This window comes from Scleropages formosus, chromosome 4 (genome assembly GCF_900964775.1).
Source record: "Scleropages formosus chromosome 4, fSclFor1.1, whole genome shotgun sequence".
Taxonomy (NCBI): Eukaryota; Metazoa; Chordata; class Actinopteri; order Osteoglossiformes; family Osteoglossidae; genus Scleropages; species Scleropages formosus.
The window spans coordinates 31,016,937-31,029,439 of NC_041809.1; the positions used below are offsets into that span (position 1 = coordinate 31,016,937).

Sequence of the window (12,503 nt, forward strand, 5' to 3'; positions counted from 1 at the left end):
ACTGTCATCAATAGGCACCCTGTACCGTTATGCCAGTGTCAGCAGGTTCGGCTGGTACGCGCTGAGCTGCTGCCCGACAATTGATAGCATTATATATAAATTGTGAAACATGTCACTTTATATTAGTCAGGTCTGGATTGTCCACAATGAGATGATAATACAAAACCTTGTGCCTAATTCAAAACCTTGCGCTTTGGTAACCTAATTCTACAAAACACTTAGATATTTTCATTTAGCTGACCTCTTTCGAACCTGCGACCTTTGGGTCCAAAGGCAGCAGCTCTGATGCAAATATGGTGCCGAAAAATGGACTTTAGGTTGCAGCACCAAGCGACCAATTGAATTCGTCAGCAACAAAGTTGCAGTTAATGCCATTAAAATCTATCGGTGCCAAACATTCCTCCGATTGACTGCGGAAAAAAGACGTCTCAGACACGCGTATTTGGTAGTTCTTGCACAGAAAAAAAATGTGGAACAGCTTTTGTTCTTCTTCCAAAAATAAGGAAGTGACAAATTCCTCACGAACCTACCCACGGAAAACCCATGCTCAGCATAACTTCAGAAGGAGTTTTTCCTCAACGAGTTTGAACATTTTGCTGCACAAGCAACGCGTTAAACTTCGTGCCAAGAGCGTTACGGGTGCGCTGAATATCTTCCATCGTTGGGGAAAAATTAGTTCCACAACAAAGACTCCACGTGGGTTAGTTTTTGTCCCATCGTCTCCGCAGGCCAAGGTTTAATTACATTTTACACGCATTCTCTCCCGCACGTCCAAGCCTATTTCACACTCGCTCAGCAAGCAAGAGCGTAGAAATCAACACCGAGGTTCTTTCGCAGGGGAACGGTTTAAAAAGGAACGACCCACATGCACGTCTCCTTTAGCACAGCCAGACGAGCGTTGAGGTGTTCGGTGGCAGAGCTACAACAGATGCGGATCAGATGCGTTGTATGGGATGCGTGTCACTCAAACGGACACCGAGGCTGGAGGAGATCAGCTCGATGTGCACGTTCTCCAACGCGGCGGTGAGGGGCACAGCTTTCGCGTTCAAGTTCCACGGCGTCGGGGCCGAGAGGTGCGAGAGTCGAAGGCGGCCGAGGAGCCGAACGTCGATTAGGGCGAGGTCGCTTTGAGGATCGCCAAAAAGGCCGTCTCCTCTATAAATAGTGCAGACACTTCCTGCCGTGACAGCTTCTCACGAGTCCTCGACTTCAGAAAAGAACGAAAAAGAAGTTGCAACCTCATTGCCTCATGTGCTCTGCCATGATGGGTGCAAAAAAAGAAAAAATTGTCCTTGAAAAATTCATAAGGGATGCCACACACTAGTTAAATGGATACTTATGAATTTGATTAATTGGCTATATTTGATTCGATATAGTTGTCTTTCACAATTAATGATGTATGCAGCCACATGAAGGGTGCACCAAAGTCTAAGAGCCATGAAATTCTGAATGAGTCTTTTATACGTAAGCAAAGACCTTGGTAACAGCATTACTGATGTATTGCGCACTGCCGTAATAAAATAAAAACCTGCACATGCAAGAACTCTTGCACAGAACATATACAGAGATAAACAACTCATTTACTTCGAAATGGAGCATAGACTGAGTGTCTGTTTTACCGTGTTAACCTGGCCAGCTACACATTTGTCTATTTTCGCCCAGATTCTTACGCACCCTATTAATGGCATGCAAATTTTAGTTTAGATACATTTAAATTACATTTACATTCATTAATTTGGCAAAGGCTTTAGTGCAAAGTGACAGACAGCTCTGAGAACACAAGCAGAGATTTGGATGGAGACATGATTCTTGATAAGTCAATCTGTCACATAGCACAATATAAAGCAGTATACATTGCATGAGTAGCAGCATATAGGCTTTTTTAAATTATTAAACAGATAACATACATGTAGGCATTTATCAAGCACTTAGATCAAAAAACTTATTACAACTTGCACAGTTTTTGCACTTCGTATTCTAATTAATTTCTGTAATGTTTATACCGCACGCTTCTCAACTGAGCCACGCAGCAGGGAACAGCAATTGATAACTATAAAGTAAGCCATCTGGCAGCTGAGGAAAGGAAAACAAAAACTCCCAACTGCAAATAAAGGTGGGAAAAAAAAAAAACATAAAACTCTGGGGGTCCAAGTCCCAGTGGTTGCCCAGCTCTCGTGGGCAGAGTTTCTATGGAAAACATTTGCAGTAATTGCAAATACACATCCAAAAGTAACTCAGTGAGAGCACTAGTTTGGGGACTGTAAGGTAAGCATTACAGTTTTTGTAAACACTTTCCAATCTGAAACTACCACAGGCAGCTCTAATGATTTACATTTATTTAGCAAACGCTTCTCTGCAAAGTGACTTCCAATAAACTCTGTGTAGTGTTATCAGGCCGCACACCTTATTCACCGCGGTGACTTACGCTGCTAGATACACTACTTACACTGGGTCACTCATCCATACATCAGTGGAACACACACACACTCTCTCTCTGTCACTTACACACTATGGGTGAACCTTAACAGCATGGCTTTCGACTGTGGGAGGAAACCAGAGCACCCAAAGACTTACGCTGCTAGATACACTACTGACACTAGGTCACTCATCCATACATCGGTGGAACACACTCTCTCTGTCACTCACACACTATGGGGGAACCTGAACAGCATGTCTTGGGACTGTGGGAGGAAACCAGAGCACCCGGAAGAAACCAGAGCACACAAACTCAGTCACAAAGACTGAGCGGGGATCGAACCCATGTCCCCTCGCAGACAGAAGCGCCACTCGCCGTGCCACCCGATTTACCGGCGCTCTGCTACAAGGAGGACATTCGACTGCTTTCAGCACTGCTGTCCGTCCGCAGGGACGCGGATACAGGAGGGTCACTTGAGGTCCAACTCCGAGATCTTTCCAGACTAACCGGCTCCGGCTCTCACGCCACCGGCACTGCCGACTGACTCCAGCAGCTGCGCTTCTCCAGCCGACCACTTACTTCCCCATCTGGAGCGGGAAAAGCGTTTCACTTCCCTACGAACGCGACGACTCTCCGAAGCGAGCGTCTCGGCCCCCGTCCGCGTCAGTCACGAAAAGGGTCCCCCGGCCAAACGAGGAACAACGCGCGCGTTTTGTTTTCGCGCGAGCGCATCGAGCGCGTGAATGCGGCCCTTTTCTCCGCAGCAAAGCGGAGCACAGAGGGCGCTTCATAAGGCCACAGATTCGGACTCGCGCTCGGGGGTAGAGCGAGCAGTCGAGATGCGGGCCATAAAGATGGGTATTATTCAGATCTTGACGCGAATACACATCTCGGCTGCTTCAGATGGTTTAAAAAAAAAAAAAAAAAAAGTCAGGAAAAGACATCCCCTTTATGAGCGGAACACGAGTCCAAGATTAAACGAGTGTTTCTGTTTTCTCTGCGATGAGGACGGGCTCCAGTCAATGTGTCCCCAATCCGGACTCTCGTCGCCTTTTTTGGGTCGTATTTACAAGACGGAAACACAACAAAACTCACATTTTCAAAGGGCCATCAGGTTAAAAACACAAGTTTCAGAGGGATGAATCATGTAAGAGGCGCCCAATATATTATTATATTGGATATCATCATGTTTTAAGGAAGAAACGAGAACCTTCGCGACCGACTTGTCCACTCAGTCGGTCACGTATAACACGTAAGGTAACGAGCTTTAGATTTAATAGGTAATGTCTATAACTTTAATGCAGGTTTTTTTGTGTGGGAAAGACGTACAAGAAGAAGGCCTTAAAATGCATGAGGAAATGTGAGGGGAGAGGAACAAGAAGAAGCGAACACCTCGGAGCTTTTATGGACTGCGGTTCCCTGCCTCCCTCCTGCCTGTGTGTGGACGAACAAACAAAGCGGCCGGACTACGGGGCTTTTACCACATTTTCTCACACACAACCTGTGGTAATATCATTTTATTCCACAGTGAAGGCTCGTGTAATCCAACAAAGTATATTCATACAGTCCAGTCAACGTTACTGGCTGTCTGAAAAGCTATTATTGACAACGGATCGATTGATATTATTATTATTTACGACACACAGTGACAGGAAAAACTGGGTATTTCGAAAGAAGGGGCTAAATTTGAGTGTGTTGTGGACGAGGAGACAAGTCTTAGTCTGCGCAGAGCTTGGGGTGCGTGTGTGTGTGTGTCTGAAATGTACGTGTGCAGCACTGACAGTGGCCACGGCTGTTCTTGTTTCATCTTTTCTCCCGCGACACAAATTTTTCCCTCTTTTTCCGATTTTTCGTCCAATCATGAATTTCCAGAGTCCTTCAAAGTGTCCATGTAGCAATAATAAAGAGAGCCGCCTCCCCCAACACGCGCGCGCGCACACACACACACACACACACACACACACACACTGAGAGATACAAATTCGTAAGAGGCTGCTCCCGCTCCGCGGTACCGCTCGGATCCCTGTCCGGACACATGTCCGCACGGGAGCGCGCAGCGTGTGCGCGCACGCAGCAGCAGCAGCAGTGACAGTTGTGCCCATTGTACTGCCTGTACAATAGAGCGCCAGCACGAGCCGAGGACGCCTCGGAATAAAACAACAGGCACTGACTGGCACGAGGAAACGAGGCTTCCCGAGCATCTTTTCAAAAAGGTGCAGCAATGATGCGTTACATTTTTTCTTAAAAAAAAATAAATAAATAAACAAACATTTGTACCACTAACTTAGTCACAATGGGCTGTGCAGAATCTCACCTGCCTGCGTGGTGTCTGTGAGGTCGAAGCTCGCGCCGGGGTAATCGCGCAGCTTCCTCCCGCTGATGTTGAGCGTGCCCGAGCACGCGGCGTCCTCCAAGGCGCGCTCCAGGCTGCGGGCCGTGTGGCCGTGCTGCTGCAGCTGATGCTGCTGATGATGATGATGCTGCTGATGATGATGATGATGATGATGCCCGAGCAGCCCCGGGTTCCAGTGAGCCACGTTCGGGAAGTTGTAGCTCTGCAGAGCGCTCACGGCTCCTCCGCCGCCTCCCTGACTCGCCGCCATTTTCGCTCTCTGAAATTATGGGGGACAATAATAAGAGAGCGAGCCGCGTCTCTTTCTGCCCATGCGCACAGCGCGCGAGGCACGGCCTCGGAGCAGAGGCAGGACCACCGCGGAGCGCGCGCGGGGCGGGCGGGGAGGCGCGGCCGCACCGTTATATGAGCGCGCGTACTAGTCACCACTAGCGCCTTCAAGATACGTACGCGCTTCGGACTGTCTTCAGTCGCCAGGTGTAGATGCAGAAAGCAGTACTTTCTATGACAGCATATTTCACAACACTTCTTCATATTGGTATTAGAGGCCGTTTTCATGAATGGCTTTATTTCGCGTGCGTGGCACTTCTGTGGCAGTTGACCGCCGTTTGTATTGATGAGTCGAGCGATCGCCCCGGCACGCGGTGAGGCGCGAGCCCGGCGACGTCCGCGCTGAAATGTCAGCCGGCGCGTTCCTGCGCTCTGACAGCATGGGCTATTTCAGGGGCGCGTCGCACCACCGCGGGCTGCCAGCGCGGCTCTTTCCAGCGGCCCTGCTCGCGACCTGAGTAAATAAGGAAGACATTCTCTAGAAATATTAAAAAAGAAAAAGAAAGAAACCAAATCAGTTGCGCGTGACTCCGCGGAGACTTTGACTACCGGCGGCGGACAGCGCGGACGATGAGCGACACCATCGCGGAACCCGAGCCCATGGAGGAGGAGGCGAGTGGCTCGGACAAGATTGACTTATCGCTCGGTTCGTAAAATTAACGCAACACCCGACAATCGCATATTACAGATTTATTATTAATTTTCTAAATTCTGGAGTTCTTTGTTTGTTGAGGCTTCCGCCCCCAGCTCCACGTGTCTCACATGACATTCAGAGCCCAGCAGCTGTCGCTCACTTTTACTAATCGTGCACCCTTAGAAGACCAAATATGGATTCATTGACGCAGTTAATCGACATGCGCTATCTAACGTCAAGTAGTAATGTTTATGTGGCTATACATGTTGACACATTGTTTGAAGTCTGTTGTAATAAATGAAACCAAGTAAATTATGATTCGATAATGCCTCGCCGTTCACAGTAAAACGCCGCCGCTCATACTCTTGAAACGCAGCTAAAAGGGCCTTCAAATGTATGTTTGTTTACAGTCACACCGTTTCATAGCGGCTGTCCTTGAGTCAAAGTTTATTTTGTCAAACCCCAGCGGTCACAGAGTAACTCTCGTAACTGCGCGACTTTGCGGCTCCAGATGAGATCATCAAACGGAATAAAAAGGAGCAGAAAGCGCCACCTGGCGGCTACAGGTGGAGAAGCAGGCAGGCAGCGAGCGGCGGTGCTGCGAAGACGCCGGACCGGGCGGCACCGAGACAGAGCTTCCGAGCGCAGAGAGGCGCCTACCGCTTCCAGCAAGGTGAGTCCCCTGATCCAGAGAGCAGAGCCCTGGACGCCCTGAGGACATGCTTGTTGGCATACTCACTATAAACCTGTAGCTCCTTTCTTCATATTTTACATCGTCCATTTTTATTATTATTATTATTATTATCAACTATAATAATTTTATTTATTTAGCCACTTCATTTCATCAAAGCATCTCACAATGAATAATTATTGTTCACCATAAGGGGGTGCGGTGGTGCAGGGGGTTGGACAGTTCATCCTCCTCTTCGGCCAGGTGTTCTTTCTCCGAGCTGAAAGACAGAACCACAACAAAAGGCCATGTGTTCCAGCTCTGATCACGTTACTGGGGACAGCTGGTAGTGCTGTGGTTAGAGCTGTTGCCTTTTGATCCAAGGGTTGCAGGTTTGATCCCCACCTCTGGCTGTGGTATCCTGGAGCAAGGTCCTTACCATAAATTACTCCAGTAAAATCACTCAGCTGTATAAATGGGTAAATAAGGGGTGCGGTGGCGCAGTGGGTTGGACCTCGGTCCTGCTCTCCAGTGGGTCTGGGGTTCGAGTCCCGCTTGGGGTGCCTTGTGACGGACTGGTGTTCCCTCCCCCTCCGGCCTTACGCCCTGTGTTACTGGGGAGGCTCCGGTTCCCCGCGACCCTGTATGGGACAAGCGGTTCTGAAAATGTGTGTGTGTGTGTATTCACCATAAACCTGTAGGTCCTTTTACGATGTTTTACATTATCCATTACAAAGGGGGGGGGGGTGCGGTTTTTCGGAAGACTCGGACCAAAATGCAAAGGTTAACGCTTCCGGCAGAAATGATAAACGGTAGTGTTAACAGGTTGCGTTGTATGTTTTTCAGGACCCAACAGGTTTAGGTACATGGGCCAGCCTGCGCGCGACTTCTATCGATTCAGGCCCTATTATCCATGGAGGGCCGCGGTGGGAATGAGAGGAATCGGCCCTCTGAACAGACCACTCTGGAATGCAAAGGTACGCCCTGCTCAGCAGTCGCCTGATCACGGTTGCAGATGGAAATTGCCAGAAGCTTCTTCTGAAGACTAGTCAAGAGAGCATTCTTTAAAGACAAATAAAAAAGTCAGCTAAAGTCAAAGTCAAATCTATTGTCATTCCACTAGAGATGAATTATACGTACAGGGGAATGAAATTTCGTCTCACTTGGACCTTTGTGCCACATAGGACATATAGTGCAAGACGGTGCAAATACAGGACGGAAACAATGCCGTACAAAGGCCGGAGTCCGGCAACAATACACATAATATACAATATATACAGGCAATATAACTAATACTAAAAGGTTTACATGTAGGGGGATGCGGTGGTGCGGCAGGCTTGGGTGGGTCCTGCTCTCTGGTGGGTCTGGGGTTCGAGTCCTGCTTGGGGTGCCTTGAGATGGACTGGCGTCCCGTCCTGGGTGTGTCCCCTCCCCCACCAGCCTTTTGCCCTGTGTTGCCGGGTTAGGCTCCAGTTTGCCGCGACCCCCGCTTAGGACAAGCGGTTTTGGTGTGTGTGTGTGTGTGTGTGTGTGTGTGTGTGTGATTTACATGTAGTATAGAGTACAAAGTACAAAATTTAGCTTTCATGTCTGTCATAATAGGACTGTTGGTAATGCTTTTAAAGTCGTGTAAAGGCATGAGATTTTACCGGGTGATGTGGTTAATGATACACTTGTAAGCTTTGTCTTATCACATTAGGATAATGGGGAGATGTGATATAAAATATGACAGATGATGAGAGCCCCGATCACATTGCCCGGTTCCTAACGCTCAGTCTCCCATGAACCCTTTGTGTTACTAAAAGCCAATGCCAGTCCAGGCAGACATGCTCCATTATTATATGTTTTACAGAAAAACAAGAAACACCAAGAGCAGTCCAGCAACAACTGACAAGAAGCACAGTACACACACTGGCAGAGGGCAACCAAGTATTACAGATCATACTGCACACAATAACACACATTGACACAACACACACGTTGACTGAAACTGCTTGTCCCAAGCAGGGTCACGGCAAACCGGAGCCTACCCCGGCAACACAGGGCATAAGGCTGGAGGGAAGGGGACACACCCAGGGTGGGATGCTAGTTCATCACAAGGCACCCCAAGCGGGACTCGAACCCCAGACCCACCAGAGAGCGGGAACCAGCCAAACACACTGCCCCACTGCACCACACATCAAACCAATTCACAAACACAGTTCAAACAACATACAAACACCACGTGGCAAGGGATGATGGGCAGGTTCCCTTCATCCCACCCATACGCTGCTAAACTACCCACCAAGAAACCAAACACAGAAACACCCATTTTCTCATTTTGCTGACACACTTCTCCAAAGCAACTTACACTGTTAAGGTTACAATTATTTACCCATGGGGGTAATTTTACTGGAGCAATTTAGGATAATCATCTTGCTCAAAGGTACTACAACTGGAGATGGGGCTCAAACCTGTGACCTTCAGGTGCAAAGGCAGCAGCTCTAACCACTGTGCTACCAGCCACCCTGTGGAATTACAGCCTTCGGTGACATTTCTTTCCCTACACAGAGCGCTGGGCATTTTGGACCACTGAAGACCCAATTCAGAGGCTCGTACTACCAGCCCTACAGAGGCCCACGAGGGGCCCCCAGGAGGTATCGACGCCCTGCACTTTTTACATTCTCACAGGTCACTCTTCCACTCATGCTTAACGCGTCTCGTCCTTATAACCAGCCGGACTGAGAAACGTAGCGTGCGGCTCAAGGTCCGCGTTTCTGTCTGGGAGTTGGGGCGACGGGCTCCGCGGAGACCCCGCAGTGCGTCATTTCGTTTCTGTGTGGGGATAATAGGCTCCCTCTCGGCCAGAACAGCCCGCAGTTCCAGCCAAGGCAGAGACAGCAGAGACAGCAGAGGACTGCGCCCATTATTCTCAACAGAGGAGTAAGTGTACTGTGAAGAACACGGTCACTGCGCAACCATTGCCTGTTATTACCCTGTGCAACAGAGGCTGCGTTTGAGAGGCAAATTGGCAGCAAGTGCAGTATAATTACCAAACACACACTTTCCTCTGCTATTGTTCTGCCATGGTGACCTCACACTACTAAAAGGATTTGGATTTCATACCAAAAAAAAAAAAAAAACCACAGGTTTGTTTATTTCCGGCACCTCCTCCAGTCATCTGCGGGGTGTCCGAAGGTGGACGTAGTTAGGAGCAACTTCTGTTTTGTGAACGATTATAAATTATGCAGTGTCTGAAAATTCACGAGTTCACATTACTGGCTTTATTGCCATGTTGTGAAACGGAGAATTTTCAGTTCAGTTCGTTTTAATGTTACGTTTTCCCATGGGAAAACCGCAGAATAAATTAGTTATAATAAATAAAAATATGTGCAAAATGAGATTTTTTTTTTTTTCCTCCCATCACGCAAGTAAGATCTGTGCAAGTTTTTAGACGTTGTAGACATTTACCGTCTCTCTCGCGTTACAAATGTGACTTGTACTTACAGCTTCAGGAAGCGATTTTAAAAAACATCTCGTCTTTTCCCACAGTTTCTCGCCCTGAGAGCAAGCGGGAAGCTGGAAAGGTACCAGAAAGTGGGGTTGGTATTGCTGCATTTTCTCTCGCTCTCTCATTATACTGATAATAATATTCCAAACCTGAAGAGTGGAGTTGAAAAGGGGCATCTGACAGCATAGTGGTTAGTTCTCCTGCTGTTAGACCTGAAGGTTGGTGGTTCAAATCCCCCCTATAACTGAAGTGCCCTTGAGCAAGGTGTTTACCTTGAATTGCTCTTGTAAAATTACTCAACTGTATAAGTGGGTAAATTATCAGAGGGAAAGGTGTCAGCTAAATGAATACATGTACATGAAAGCACTTAGATGGGAAAAGTGCCAAGTGGTGTCTGTCTCAACATGAGTTGGAACAAAAGCCTAAATCTTTTCCATCATCAGGAGGGCTGGAAACCGCTGATATATGACGCATTCCGGGGCAATCACTGAATTGAGACACACTGCGTTCATAAGAAAAATATGTTTTTGATCTCCGTGCCAAAGGTGGAGAAAGGGACCTTCTCCTGGTTCCATCCTGACGGTTTCCCTCGAAAACTCCAAGGTGACATCAGAGCCCCGGTGAGTGTTGCGTGGCTTTCTGTGTACACTTCATTTGCTGCTTTGTAAAATGTTATTCAGGAAGGGCTTTGCACCTGTTATTACATCACCAAGCGTATGGATTTGCACGTTTAAATGGCTCTCATACAGCTCTTAATTTCCTTTTTTAAAATCTATGGGAAATCATAGCTGACTTCCATCAATTCAGCTGCCAGCTCACGAGGCGTTTCGAACACAAGGAAAGTCTTTCAGTGACTGACTTTACTGCCTTACAGAGACCGGTGAGGGTAGCGCATATGCTGGCTTTAATTTTTTGTCTAGGGCTCATCTGAAGTATGGCAAATTGCCCTGCGTGAACTTTATTAACCTTTTCCCTGCCGACCTCCTCGGGGCCAGGGTCACGCAGCCTGCCGGGAACGACAGATCTCTGGAGGACGTTGACCTGACCACCCCGCAGCCCAAAGGCATCCCCCTGAGATTCAACTTCAAGGCTGTGTCCAATCAGGTAGGCCAGGAGGTCAAACCCTTTAAATCCAGCTTGCCCTTACATTTATGTTGTTCACACAGCATGCACTGGTGTGGTTGCAGATGCTTTAAATTGCATATGTATTCTCTCTCATACACACGCACACCAAAGCCGCTTGTCCCAAGTGGGGTCACGGCAAGCGGGAGCCTAACCCGGTAACACAGGACATAAGGCCGGGGGGGGGGGATGGGACACACCCAAGATGGGACACCAGTCCATCACAGGGCACCCCAAGCGGGACTCAAACCCCAGACCTGCCATAGAGTAGGCGCAAGCCAAACCCACTGTGCTACAACCCCCTGCCTGTGTATTCAATTTTAAAAATATAGCTGAATAAAACATACATTTCCAAAGCCATCACCGTTAGTCATTTGTGCCCATAGAATTGACTTCAGCAGTTACAGCAAGTTTCATTCAAATGACTTAGATAAAACCACTGTTACTGCATATTACTTTGTCATAAAATCAGTGAGATGATTGGTGACTATTAGTATGCATTGGTGTATAAAAGGGGGAGGACACCGCACATTAGGTACCACCTTTACCGTATTGTGTTCCAGACTGGAGTAACCTTGAATGACCGCTTCACCAGCCTGAAGATCCGAGGTTGTCCGGGACAGAGATCGTGGAGGGGAAGAGGAAGGGGTAGAGGGGGGCGGATGGTCACCTTGCAGTGACCGGGGCCTCTTGGGTCACTAACCGCCCGGCTCCCATCAGCAACACTTCTCTGTGCAATAAAAGAGAGCTGCCCAGTTTCCTCACAGCTGACAATAGTATACACACTGCTTACCAATTTATTTTCATGTGACAGACATGATAGTTCTTCAGGTGTTTGCAGGACTGGTTTAGGCAATATACTGGCATTTTTTTTTTTTTATTTTTGGAACTAGCATGTGAAGTCTGGATTTTGGCCACAAGGCCGTTACCAGCTAAGCTATTAATAGTTGTGAGAAGCATATGGGTCTAAAGGATGTGTGGGGAAAGAGGCATTTTATGACATTTTCAGACATTTTTAGTGGAGAACAGTATTGAAGCTATACTGTCAAGCTGTGCATAATGTGTTGGTAGTTGAAAGATTTATTACTTCTACTCAAGAACTTGACATTTTCAGTTTCCTTTTCCTCATCTCAATGTCTGATCATTTTCTAGAAATGCTGTAAATAAAATTTCAAAATGTGCATGTTAATACAGAGTGACCACAAATGAAATCAGGGAGTAGTGTGGTGCTTAGAGCTATAGGTTTTGGAGCCAAAGGTTGCAGGTTCAAATCCCACCTCCTGCTTTAGTACCCTTGATCATGGTACTTACTCTAAATTGCTCCAGTAAAATTAGCCAGCTGTAGAAATGGGTAAATACTTGTAGGGTGATTAACATTGTAAGTCACTCTGGAGAAAAATCGATCGACACACTAAAAACACTACACCCACTACAAGAAAACCATCTGCGTTAAAGAGCATACAGAGATTAGTCAATACAGATAGACTT

The 12,503-nt window shown here is 47.5% G+C and overlaps 2 protein-coding genes across 5 annotated transcripts in view; one reads left to right on the plus strand and one right to left on the minus strand.

Annotated features, from left to right (window-relative positions):
* lrch2 (leucine-rich repeats and calponin homology (CH) domain containing 2) overlaps positions 1-5,331 on the minus strand; it is a 48,467-nt gene extending 43,136 nt beyond the window's left edge. For 2 of the 3 annotated variants that reach the window (XM_029251007.1, XM_029251006.1), the window contains exons 1-2: positions 5,220-5,331; positions 4,731-5,028 (exon numbers count right to left, since the gene is read on the minus strand). In XM_029251007.1, coding sequence (XP_029106840.1) covers positions 4,731-5,028; positions 5,220-5,327 — 406 coding nt within the window. In that variant the 5' untranslated portion in view covers positions 5,328-5,331. Of the gene's footprint in view, positions 1-4,730; positions 5,098-5,219 lie in introns of those variants that run through there. The other variant, XM_018752080.2, reaches the window with a different exon arrangement.
* Positions 5,332-5,458: 127 nt separating this feature from the next.
* On the plus strand, positions 5,459-12,212 carry LOC108934376 (UAP56-interacting factor-like). 2 transcript variants are annotated; one of them, XM_018752085.2, is made up of 9 exons: positions 5,459-5,745; positions 6,245-6,406; positions 7,250-7,380; positions 8,954-9,039; positions 9,235-9,325; positions 9,935-9,969; positions 10,439-10,513; positions 10,889-10,997; positions 11,579-12,212. In XM_018752085.2, exons 1-9 carry the CDS (start codon positions 5,670-5,672, stop codon positions 11,693-11,695), a joined length of 882 nt encoding a protein of 293 aa, XP_018607601.1. In that variant the 5' UTR covers positions 5,459-5,669; the 3' UTR covers positions 11,696-12,212. The 2 variants fall into 2 exon arrangements, with proteins under 2 accessions (XP_018607601.1, XP_018607600.1); XM_018752084.2 differs by having other exon boundaries at positions 5,474-5,745; positions 9,935-9,984.
* Positions 12,213-12,503: the final 291 nt, after the last annotated feature.

Coding starts and splice junctions, on each gene's coding strand:
- LOC108934376 (XM_018752084.2), top strand. CDS start 5,670: ATGAGCGACACCATCGCGGAACCCGAGCCCATGGAGGAGGAGGCGAGT. Junction 5,746..6,244: donor CAAGATTGACTTATCGCTCG/GTTCGTAAAATT, acceptor TTGCGGCTCCAG/ATGAGATCATCAAACGGAAT. Junction 9,326..9,934: donor CCATTATTCTCAACAGAGGA/GTAAGTGTACTG, acceptor CTTTTCCCACAG/TTTCTCGCCCTGAGAGCAAG.